We start from the raw sequence: 12,500 nt of genomic DNA on the forward strand, positions 1-12,500 counted from the left end.
GTGACATTACTGGACTGCATTGGTGCATGTGTTGAGATGTCGAAGCTGTGATTGCCAGTTAAGTCACATTTGGTATTTAGATGTCTGATTTTCCACGTTCATGATAAATGTTATCTCTGCAGCGATGTAAATAGAGTTAAACAAACACAATGGACATCTGTTGTAAAAGGAAGGATTTCAGCGGCGTAAATCATACTGTGGTGTGAATATGGAAGGGAGGGAGAGTGAGAGAGAGAGAGAGAGAGAGAGCAATACAATACGATGCAATGCAGTGGAATGGAATGGAATACGATATAACAGTACTGATTCATTATCTTTTGTTTTAATGTTTCTTTCCAGATATGTGGTTGGGTAATACAGGCTTTGAAATTGGTCAGAAGAATAAAGCAAACTACACTGTGCGCGACAGAGAACTTCATCATAGCTCACCGCGTCCAGTAGTCGGGGACATGCTGTGTTAATTGAGGACCACTATCGATCGACACATCAATCGAATTTGAAATATCCGCCACATGCACGGTTACAGCATGATCCAGCCGTCTGTTCTGGGCTGTTTTGACGTGCAACGTTGTTGGTAATGTAGCGCAACGGGTGCAATGTTAAAGCGCTGGTTCTCGCCCGAGTTTCGGTTCCCGGTTTCGGCGCATCTGGTGGGTTAAGGGTGGACATTTTTCCGATTTCGCAGGTCAACATGTGTGCAGACATGCTGGTGCCCGAACCCCTTCCATGTGTGTGCACATGTAGAAGATCAAATACGCGCGTTAAAGGGCATGTACTTCCATGTCAGCGCTCGGTAGGTTGTGGAAACAAAAAAACATACCCAGTATGCACACCGTAGAAAACGGAGTGTGGATGCCGACACAGCGTGGTAAAAACGGCCATACACGTAAAAACCCACTCATACATACAAATCAATGTGGGAGCTGCAGAAGAAGATGATGATGATGATGTGATATACTGTAAGATGGGACTGAAGTACAGCTGAGCCCGTTTTTCCCATTCTCTTCGCCTGCAAAATTTGTTACGTGTTGTGACGTGTCACGAGATTCCAATTTATCAGAATATATGGAAAGACTCTAGGCGAACATTTTTTTGAATTCGTCCCCCAAACCTTGAGGTAAATACTAAGAAGGTGGGACAAGATTTAAAAAAAGAAGAAAAAAAGAAAAGACTTTCGCGCACCCACTTGCGATGATGGGGAAAGCAACACCACCACCACCAACAAAAAAGTACGTAACAATTAATCCTGTCGAGTTTACATTCAGTCAGTGTAAGTTCCGCAGATTTATCACTGTCTGTGAATGAAAGTCGATCCCACGGTTGTGCATCCTTCTAGTAGACAGATGGACCGACAGACAGATATGAACAGCGGACAGGCAATCAAATACACAGATAGACAGACGGTTAGTCAGTCGGTCAGTCAGAAAGACAGACAGATGTACCCGGACAGACAGCCATGGCAGTTAAGGTAGGCATTTTTTTGCTAAGATTTTCTTCACTCCACCCGCACAGGTTTGAGTGGGTACTTGACTTGGATTGGGGAAGGTAAAACTGGCGGAAGGACAAGACGGGACTGGGCCCCGCCTTCCCGTGTAGAGCCCAGACACAGTGGATATGAAGTCACCGTCCCGATGGCTGTAGAAGGCTATGGGACATTTGGCCTCTTCTTTTAAGAAATAAACAAATAGATAAGTAAACTGAATAAATATATGAGTAAACAGATAAAAAAAATAAGTAAATGAATACAGATAAATAAATAAGTAAATGAATAAATAACTAAAATAGAATAAATAGAAAAAGAATAAGGCAACTGATCTGTTGAAACAAAACAAAAAAACAACAAAACAACAACAAAAGACAAAACACCGAAAGCCTGAGCCACCAGCTCCAGACGAGGAGATACACCAGAAGCGTGACAGACGGCTGAAGACTCCCAGCTGGCTGGCATCCCCGGCCCTCGCCCCCGGCGCACTGTTACACCCCTTCCGACCCTGCAGGCTATTAATTACCGCTTCTTTGGCACGCTCGCTCTGTCGGGGGTCTGAAGCGATAGGGGAGGGAGTGAGGCGAGAGAGAGAGCGAGAGAGAGGATGAGAGCCCAGCAGCAAGGATCCTTCCGTGTCCTAATCACATCATCTGACAAGCTCAACGTGTGCACCTATATCAGCTCACAGACAGAATGTTAGGCGCACGCGCGTGAAGCGAGTATTGTGTTACCTGGTAACAGGGGGGCTCGTAACAGCAGTTTTTTTTCTTTCTCCCCCCCCCCCCCACCAGCCCCCCGCCCTCCCCAGGTTTATGTGCCAGTCATTCCCGATAGCCATAATCTAAACGCATGGAAGGGATGCTGTGTCCTTAACGCAAGCACTGGTCTTTACGCGAAGAATGTATTTTTGTTTGGATTGTTTTGGGAGTGACAGGGTTCACTGAGTGGAAATGGACTAGGGATGGGCGTGAATTGTCAGCGCACATCTTCCCCTCCCCATCCCCATCCCCAGCTATTGACTACATGGGGAACTAAGAAACGGGTGAAGGTGACGATGAATCGTTATAATTATGTTAAACGGCATGTAAAACAGTATCAAACTGATGAAGGCAACACTGAATCGTTCTTAGAGGATCAATCTCTGTCTTAATTCCGATGGTTTGAACTGTTTTAAAATCAAAAGTCTCTCTCTCTCTCTCTCTCTCTCTCTCTCTCTCTCTCTCTCTGTGTGTGTGTGTGTGTGAAATATTGAGGAGCTTCAGCTTTCAGTTGTCATCACAGATTTAAACTTTCAGTGTTTGCTCTAAAGTTCAGGAAGTTCAGTTTATAGTTGGCACTGAAAACCTGTCTTTCACTGGCAACGACAGTTCCGTACTGATTAAAACGGTGAAGTCCTACGGAACGTATGATGATTGATGATGTATCGCGTTCCTTCACAGAGAATCTGTCTCTTCTATCAGTTCAGCCCTGTCCCTTCGCAGGCAGTTGCAGATTACAAAATAGCTCGGCTTGAAGCAAGAACTGCGTTGATTCCGTGCAGAACCAACACTAGACACGGAAAGGTTTGCCGTTTTCACAGGCTGCTTACACCTTTCTTGCTTCTGGGCTTTTGTTTTGCGTTTTTCCAACTTTATTTTTTTTTAATTTTTTTTTTTTAATGTCATTTCTTTCTTTTGGGATAGTCATTGTTATTTAGTCACAGGTCTGCTCCGAGAAGATAGTGCTGGACATCTTATAAAATCAGTAATGTTTCTGCATGTACTTTCGTTCAGTGAATAGTTCGTTTTTCATGTTTGGATCTGTCAGTGCGTGACCTCTTTGACATGGAACAGGCAGAAAATGGTCTACATAGATGCAGTGATTTTTCCTTTGCTCCAGAACAAACGGGCAAGAATTGTGACTCCTCTCGGGCAGCTTATTTTTAAAGGGACTAATGGGTTTTTTTCCTGAAAACTTGGAAGGGAATTGGAGAAAGATAAAACATTATTGTGTGGGGTCCAACAGAAACCCTGACAACATCGTAAATCGTGCCAACCAAAACTGCCGTCCTCTAAAATAGCAATAAAATCTCGGTTGCCAAAACCATCTTGGTTTAACAAAGAGTGCCTCCAACTTAGGAAACAGAAGAGAAAGGTTCTGTTTCCATAAAAATTGTAGAAAGCATATATTCGTAATTTTATTTGTTTGTGTTGATTGAGGTTGTGATTCAGTATAATTATTTAGCTTTGTTGTGTTGATTATGTCAGTATTTATCATGCTTTGCCTTACTTTAGAATCATGTTTTTACTTAAGAATTAATACAAGTATGACTTCAGCCCAAAGATAACTTCGATAACCGGACTGGACTATGAATCATGAATTTTAAGTGGATAGTGTGTGTGTGTGTGTGTGTGTGTGTGTGTGTGTGTGTGAAGGGGAGAGAGAGGTTCCATGCAAGTAGCGTACGGTGTATAATTGCTTCACGAAAAAAACAGCAACAGAAAACAACAACAACGACTTATGATCACCACCATTATCGATGACACACGCCTACTGACAAAGTAATAATGAAAACAGGAGATGATCCGCTGAGGTTGCTAGTGTGTATAGTCTGCAGGGTGTCACCCACACGTCCCCTCATTCCCTTTAGACATGGTAAATTCTTCTCTCTTTTTTATTTTTTGTATTGTCTGTCTGTCTATTTTTCCTCTTTTTTTTTTTTTTTTTTTTTTTTACAGCGTTCGCCCACTTTCTCACACTCGCGTGAAACTTGCAGAAAGAAGGGGAAAGGGAGAGGATTAAGTTAACAGGGGTTCGTAACCCACCTGACTGCATCAAGAAGAGAACCCAGTTGGACAAGTTACTCGTTCACCCACCCCCCTCCCCTCGCCCCCCTTCAGGGGCATTCCTCCCATGGTGTTGCAGCAGCGAAATTTATGCAGTTCATTGCACCATGGAGATTAATCCAGCCTCGTGGCAGTGTGACCTTTGTAGCTGGGTTGAAAAGAGAGAGAAAAAAAATCCTTATTGGCTGATTCACTGTCTGAGAATGGCCGCCTGAAGGTGGTAGCACAATCCGTTCTGAAGTGTGGTGCATGGACAGCTTTTGCATGCAAGACCCACCGCTTCAAAACCTCACTTTTTTTTGCGTTTTTAGTTAAACACAATTTTACCCATGAAAATGTTCCTAGTTCAGTTCGAATATGCATTGCAGGCAGCAGTTGAGCACAGCATATTTCTTTTATGTGAGACAATGCAGGTTTTGGAACTGTGGAACTTACGATTTTGACCACGTTATGAGTGCACTGATGAATCTGTCTTAATACATAACTGCAGTCCGGTATTGTATGGTCAACTCAGGCAATAAAATTCGTACCGTATTAACACAAGGATTAAGGTGCCAGAAACCAAGCGCTGACTTCGTTGTGCATATGATCTCCCCAAGTCCCTTCACACACACAGCCACACACACACACACATACACACACACAGGAGAGAGGGCGCCGTAAAAAGAGAACATATCATCTTAAATGTCACCTTTTTAACCAACTGTCTGTACTGTGTATGTCACCAGTCCATCCTTAAGAAACTGTTTTCCATTCAAAAGAAATCTAAAGCATTATGGATGCAAACGTCTATGGGTCAAAAGGAAATGTTAACCTGATTTATGATTAAAGAAAGGAGAGCATTTAAGCACACGTACATACATACATACATAAACACGCTCATGTACGTACTAGAGAGGGGGTGAGAGAGAGAGAGGGGAGGGGGGGGGCGGGGATGGGGGGGGGGGAGATGAACAAAGATTGTGGGGTTAAATGAAACTTTGAATGTATTATTATTCAACGAGCCGCGTAAGACCAACTTGTACACACACACACACACACACACACACACACACACACACACATGACACACGCACGCACGCACGCCTAGAGAACTTACGTTTGGTTTATGTGAAGCATCAGCATAGAAAGAACGAAAAAATGGGAGGGAAACAAGCACAGGTAGATAAATACCTCTTTCTGTCGTTTTTGAAAATGACATTGCAAAAATGCTTATGGAAATGAATCGCGGAGGAAGGGGACGAGGGGGATAATGGAGGGGGGTGGGTGGGGGGCAGGAAAGCATTAATATTAGGTCCGTCACTGATAGCTCTCACTGAGTTCTGAAGGAGGGGACCACGCACTGTGCCTGTCATGTCATGACCTGCCGATCTTCGTCTTCTGAAAGAGATGTGTGAGCAGTGGCAGTGACTTTCCCTCCATGGTTCCTCAGCGGCTTACACACACACACACACACACACACAGAGACTAATTAAGTTTTAGCATGTTTCCCATCCTTCACATGAGTGAGAAAATCTCATTGTAGTGTCTCCACCAAGCTGCTACATTTATACAAACGTGCGCTCGAGCTTGAAAACAGATCACACACACACACACACACACACACACACACACACCACGCGTGCGCGTATTGGACAAATGACAACGGGAGCCCATCCCAGCATTTTCAGTCACTGACACTCCTTGACCGTCCAGTGTACAGCTTGAAATCACAAGTTCTGCGAACAGGAAGAATGGAAAAGGAGACCTTTCTTGGGAGAGCATACAGGAAAAAGTGCTGTGACGGCAGAAAGGAAGGAGACGACAGAAAAGAAGTAATGGAAAGAGAGAGAATGCGAAGAGAGAGATGATGATGATCAGTGGTGGTGATGATGATAATAATAATTACTACTACTACTTCTGCTACTACTACTGATAATAATAAGAATAATACGTCTCCTACTACTACTACTACTACTGCTGCTGCTGCTGCTGCTGCGAATAAAAATAACAATGAGTCAATAAATCAACATATTATAATTACTAGAAAATCTCAGTGCAGAACTTCGGGAAGTCAAGGATGCTCTTCATTACAGAACGACGCCCCATCATCCACAGCAGCAGCCTTTACAGGCAGCAGAGACTTGATCCTCTCTCTCTCTCTCTCTCTTTATCTGTCTGTCTCTCTCTGTCTCTGTCTCTCACACTCTCGCTTTCTCTCTTCAGTCCACATTTATCCCCCCTTCCCTGGTCCCAAACTCTCAATGATCTGCTGATTCTGAGGCGCTGTTGGCGAATTCTTGAACTACGCATTTGGCGAAAGAAATCACAACTGGATGGGTGCGCGCGGATCCATATTTCCATCACATGTTTCTAGAACCCACTGCAGCAGACAAGCACAGCTGCTGAGCAGCTGTCTGTGTGGGCATTGCCACCAGGTCGTCTCTCCATGCTGGGAATGTTTTGTGGGTAGACGTAAGCCGAGCCGTCGAGGGTTAGTTGCAGGTGTCAAAACAGTGGGAAGTGAGGGGTAGGGAGGAAATCGACAGAGCTGTTATACAGACACTGAGCTGGCGGTTTTTGTGTGTGTTTTTTTCTCCACAACAAGCAACAAGTCATCCTGGAAACAGGAAAGGCTCTGCCCCGCTCTGTCGATGCGTTTGTTCGCCCCCCCCCCCCCTTCTCTCTCTCTGTTTCTGTCTGTCTTTGTCTCCCCCTTTCCCTCATCTCGATCTGCCTCCCTGATCCTTCCCCTCCCGCTCTCTGTCCCAGCCACGGACGTATAGAGAATCCGTGGTCCCAGCTCCCTTTCTCCCCATATCTCTCTCTCTGTCTCTCTCTCTCTCACACACACACACACACACACACACACACACACACACTGACACACGACATCGGCTGACACTGGAGAATATCAGTAGTTCAATGGTGTATTTTTTTTCTCCAGCTTTAACTGTCGTGTCCTTCGAGATGTGTGACTCCCACGCCTTTCAGACCAGACACATACATGGCCACACCCAGCCTCCTTCTGTCGGCATTCAGACAGCTGTCACTATCATGTCGAAGAGACAGCTGTCATTATTGTGTCGCAGACACAGCTATTTTATGTCGCAAAAAACAAACAAACAAACAAACAACAACAACAACAAAACAGGGCATGAAAGGTCACTAACTCTTCTGGCACTTTTTTTTCTTTATTCAACACGGAAGGTCGACTGAGGATGAGGGCTTTGCCACCATGGTGATCGATTTAGGTTTGAGACAGTGTAAGAAGGCTGTACTCAGCGCCTCTTTTCATTGTGCATCCCGGCGTCGATCATGCCCTAAATATCTGCTTGACATCTGCAGTGTTGGTCTTAGATAAATTAAATCTGTATTTTAAACTCCACTACCTTAAACTCCACTTTGTGATTTAAGCACTACTGGGTTTACTTATGTCTGAGAAATCGCTTTAGTCGAATGGAACATCACTGACATCCCAAGTTCATGCACACTAGAGCTTTCCAAGTGGTGCAGGCTAAGGTTACCTAACTCCCCCCTCCACCCGACTGTACCAAACAGGAGAGATGTGGACTACACTCTAGACATCCATGATGTCTTGCAAGTGTGATGTTTCTGTGTTAACCTGAACGAAGTCACATCGTAGATATTGTCTATACTTGTTTTATTACAGGAACTGGGAAAGAATTCAAAAGTGTAACGGCATACCCTCGCAGCCCCTCGCGGGCAGACCCTGGCGCAAAAACGTTTTTTTTCCTCGGTAACACATCGCTCGGTAGAGAACAGAGTATTGTAAATACCTATATGTGTAAGCCATTGCACTCTTGTGGTGCAGAAATTCTGTTTGAGTTGCAGTGACGTGTGCTGTGTCTGCCATAGTGACGAATGCAGCAGTTTGACCTGCACCGGTACTGTCCCCCTCCAGCAAAAAAAACGAAACAAAAAAACAAACAAAAAAATGTGTTGTGTGTTTTCAGGTAACGCCTGCGCCAAGGTGAAGTGCCCCAAGTTCAAGGTGTGCGTGGAGAACATGCAGGGCCTGCCCCTCTGCACCTGCCCCGGCTCCTTCATCTGCAAGCAGCGCCGCTCCCGGCAGCGGCCCGTGTGCGGCACGGACGGCAACACGTACGAGTCCCGCTGCCTGCTGAGGATCGCCGCCTGCAACACGGCCACCCGGATCAAGGTGACCCGCCGGGGGCCCTGCACGGGAGCCGAAGGGCCCAGGGCCCGCGCCTGTGACAGCGTCAAGTCGTGCCGTCGGCGGAAGAACCAGCAGCCGGTGTGCGGCACGGACGGCAAGACGTACGCGTCCCGGTGCCACATGAAGATCGCCGCCTGCCAGAGAGGCGTCAAGATCAAGATGAAGCACCACAACCGCTGCGCCTCCTCCCCCGCCACGCCCGCCCGCGGCTCCCTCCCTGTTCAGCGCGGCCACGGCCCGACCGTCCCCGCCAGGACCTCCTCCAGCGACGGTCAGCCGTCTGACGTCAGGAGCCGCAAAGGGCGACGGCGGAGGAAGAAGAAGAAAGGCGGAAGTGACGTGGCCGGAAGTGAGGACGGGAAGCGGAAACGACGCAAGCAGCGCCGTGACCAGCGGAAAAAGAAACAACAGAGGCGACGAAAACGTCGGAAGACACGAGGACGGAGCCGACAGCGCCGGTACAAAATGGACAGAAAAGTTTCCAAAAACATAGGTCATACCAACTGGAAGTAAACTGCACAAGAAGAATTAAGTACAACGTTAGTCCGGCCAAGTTCCTCTTCGCCAACTGTTACGTTGTGTTTGCAGAATATATGAATAAATAAATTAAAGGAAAAATAATCATACTGAATTTCTCGATTAGAACATAAAACACTTTTGGAAATGTAGCATTTTACGCAGTGTCGAGTCCATTTGAAGTTAGACAAAAATGCCGGATACCGAGAAAATTAACACTGAGGAGAAGAACACATGTTGATTTGGTATTATCTGAGCTGACACTGTTGACAGAGCAATTGGCACATGCAAGACTTAACACTGTTTATCAGTAGGAAAAGCAAGGAAAGGTCAGCAGATATCCGAGGTAGTACTTCACAGCTAGAAACTGACACATACACTGCGCCCAAACAGTCTGAGACGCTAGCACGTTTATATCCTTGTTTGTAAATGAGCAAGCAAATTGGCCATACACCTCTGTATTTCCTTTGCTTTTATTCATAATGCCAAGACGAACTTACAATGCCAAGACGAACTTAGCCTATCTTCGAATTTCATATTATGCGTTTAGCCATAACGTATCAAGCACTTCTTGTTTTAGATTTTAATCAGTTCCAGTTAAAATAATTCATCGGAGCTATTAGTTTTGGGCGAGCAGACTGCTTGAAACATCGACGCATTGTGTATGATCGTACACATAAGCAGACGTTTGCATTTTGTAGAAACTGAATGAAGGAATGAGGGATGTTTCATGTTAAGCGTTGGTTATACATATACAGAATTTTTGTTTGTTTGTTTGTTTTGTTTTGTCTTAATGCTACAAATGACGATTACAGTTGCTGTGTGTATCAGGCTTTGGAAATTGTTTGTTTGTTTCGTTTTCAGTTTGTGAAATATGTTGAAACTTTGTCATTCTCTTTTCCTGTTGATGATGCAGAGGTACGTTTGTTATTGTTCGTTAATAAAACATGACAGGGTGCCACAGATAATCAAATTTTGCCAAAGCTATTCTGGACAGTGAGGAGGGGACACTTGAAAACAGTGGAAGGGGCCGCTGAATAACACTTTTAACATTGTTTTTATCTTTAGCATATAATATTATACTGAAAGATTGTTGCTCTTGTTGTGACAGTTAGGAGGGCTAGACATGGGGATGCTTGACAGAAAAGCTACGAATGGAAAAAACAACAAAAAAACGTTCTGCAATAGTATGTGGCCACTATTTTGTAGTCACGCCAATTCGACGAATGCATTGAAATAAATGCTTAATAATGTAGCCACTGATATGCCCAGAAGAACGTAGTCTGTTGCACATGGGATGTTTATTTTGGATTTATGCACTGATTTATTCGCTTTTTTTTTTTTTATCTCCCTGCACGTTTCTGGTTACAGTTGTATATTAATCAATCATACGTTTTAGGTTTTAGCTCAGTTATTGATCAGTCATACGCGCCAGTAAGGTTAGGAGGGAGAAAAAGGGAGAAAACCCTTTACCCGGAACTCGTGTCTTTGTGTCAGACAGGGTGTCGAAGGGATGGGATTCAGAATGAACGCGTGTTATGTCCTTACCTCCGGAAGAACTGACCGAAACAACAAGGACCTTGTTTGACTGGCTCAGGCGAAACCAGCGCGTCTTTGAAATATGAATATCTAATGTTGTATTGGCCCCTATTTCTCAACACATTGTCAACGTTTGGGACAGGCCACCCATTTAAAGACACAAATCCGTTTACTGGGTTGCCAAGCGAACACTTACCACGAAATTTACGGCGAATAAACCATACATGAACAAATATCGTTTCTGGTCATATGTAAATCGAAAGATGCAAAAATAATGCAGATGTCACGCGTTAAAGACAGCTATCTTCCTTTTCTTTTCTTTTGGTTTTCTTTTCTTTTTTTCCGGCACGTAACGAAAACAGATCGATAACGTATTCACAGACATGTCGGGCGTTCAGTTCCGGCAAACTACACTTTCCCCAACTTCACAGAGCTGGTTTCTATCACTACTTGAAGCGGGAGTGTGACAGAGTTGTTATTCATGACAGCACGGTGAACAACCTGTTCATACAGTCATGTCTACTTTATCAAATTAAAACAGAAACAAAAATCACTAGTATATAGTACTACGCAAGTTATTTCTGATCGACTAAAGTCATCAACTTCTGTTCAGGTGATGCTGTCCAAACAAATGATGTATTAAGGGTGAAAATACAAAGGGAATGCATTTATAAATATTGAATCAACATCGAGATAATTATACACTGCATTTTACGCAATTCAGTTTAGAGGAAATGCGTAAATAAATGTTCAGTCAGCGTCGATATTTTGTGGAAGGCCAAGTCGTCTTCATTTTGATTGTAAAATCTCAATACGATTATTACGGGGGAAAAGACACATATCGATGGAAACGGCGGCAGATCACGTTTGCAATGTGTTTCTTGTCCCTCGTCAGTGCGATTGAGCCCGAGTCTGTGGATTTGTACTTAAGACAGGGTAACGGTCTGTCTGTCTGTCTCTGTCTGCCTTCCTACTTCCTTTCGTCAGACTTCACTGTTGGTGGACAGACGCCAGACTGAAGAAGGAATAAACAACGATAATCGCTTGCTGTAGGACGGAAGTAGGTTAATTTTGACTCTCCACCCATTAGACATACCACCTTTGAACAGGTAGCCTCCCTCAGCCGAGGGAGAGTGATATTGATGGACTTGTGTCATTTAGTATGAGAGACCTGTATGTGTTCTGGTGAACGTGAATGTACCCGCGCTGGTTGTATATGTGTAGATGTGTTTCTGTTTGTCAGTTGCTTTATCAAAGGTTTTTTAAATATTAAAAGAAAAGAAAAGAAATAAACGAGAAAAGCCGCGAGTATGGATAGAGCTTTGACTTGCAGCGGGAACATAAGTCGTACGTGTGGTAGTGGGAAATTCGCCACTGAGTAAGTTTTGGAAAAAAGAAAAAAAAAAAAGAAAGAAAGAAAAAAAGGTTGTTGAATGACAGTGAAAGCCATATGGCTTTGTGATGGGAATGATTAATGTGAAATCCTATAACAATGCCCTTACCATAGACCCTTAACTTGCTTACACTCGCAGCGAGCAAACAGGAAGCGTCCATGTGTTATCTGGTTCTTCTTCAGTTGTTTGATTAATTGAACTCTTGGTTGACAAAAACACGCACCGTATTTAAGTTTTATGAAAGTGTCCATTGAATTTCATCTTTCTAACTGAACCTTGTTCACGAGGCATTTTGATCGGTCGTTAAGATAAGTCTTGAAAGTTGATGATGCCATTAAACAACAAATCAAAATCTTGAGTGTTGTGTTTTGTTGTCAGTCCACACACACGAACTCGCGCTGTGTGCGTACACTTAAACACACACACACGCACGCAAGCACACACACACACACACACACACACACACACTCACACACACGCTCACACACACGCTCACACACACACACACAGACATATTCACACACACTCACACAAAGATGCAGATGGTGACTCCTGATGTT

General features: G+C 44.3%; 1 protein-coding gene across 1 annotated transcript in view; it reads left to right on the forward strand.

Moving 5' to 3' along the window:
• The window catches only part of LOC143296542 (follistatin-like), a 34,353-nt gene extending 22,061 nt beyond the window's left edge, over positions 1-12,292 (forward strand). Inside the window, exon 2 of the mRNA XM_076608561.1 lies at positions 8,268-12,292. Within this exon, the coding sequence (XP_076464676.1) occupies positions 8,268-9,004 (737 nt within the window). The 3' untranslated portion in view covers positions 9,005-12,292. The remainder of the gene's footprint in view (positions 1-8,267) is intronic.
• Positions 12,293-12,500: the final 208 nt, after the last annotated feature.

This window comes from Babylonia areolata, chromosome 21 (genome assembly GCF_041734735.1).
Source record: "Babylonia areolata isolate BAREFJ2019XMU chromosome 21, ASM4173473v1, whole genome shotgun sequence".
Taxonomy (NCBI): domain Eukaryota; kingdom Metazoa; phylum Mollusca; class Gastropoda; order Neogastropoda; family Buccinidae; genus Babylonia; species Babylonia areolata.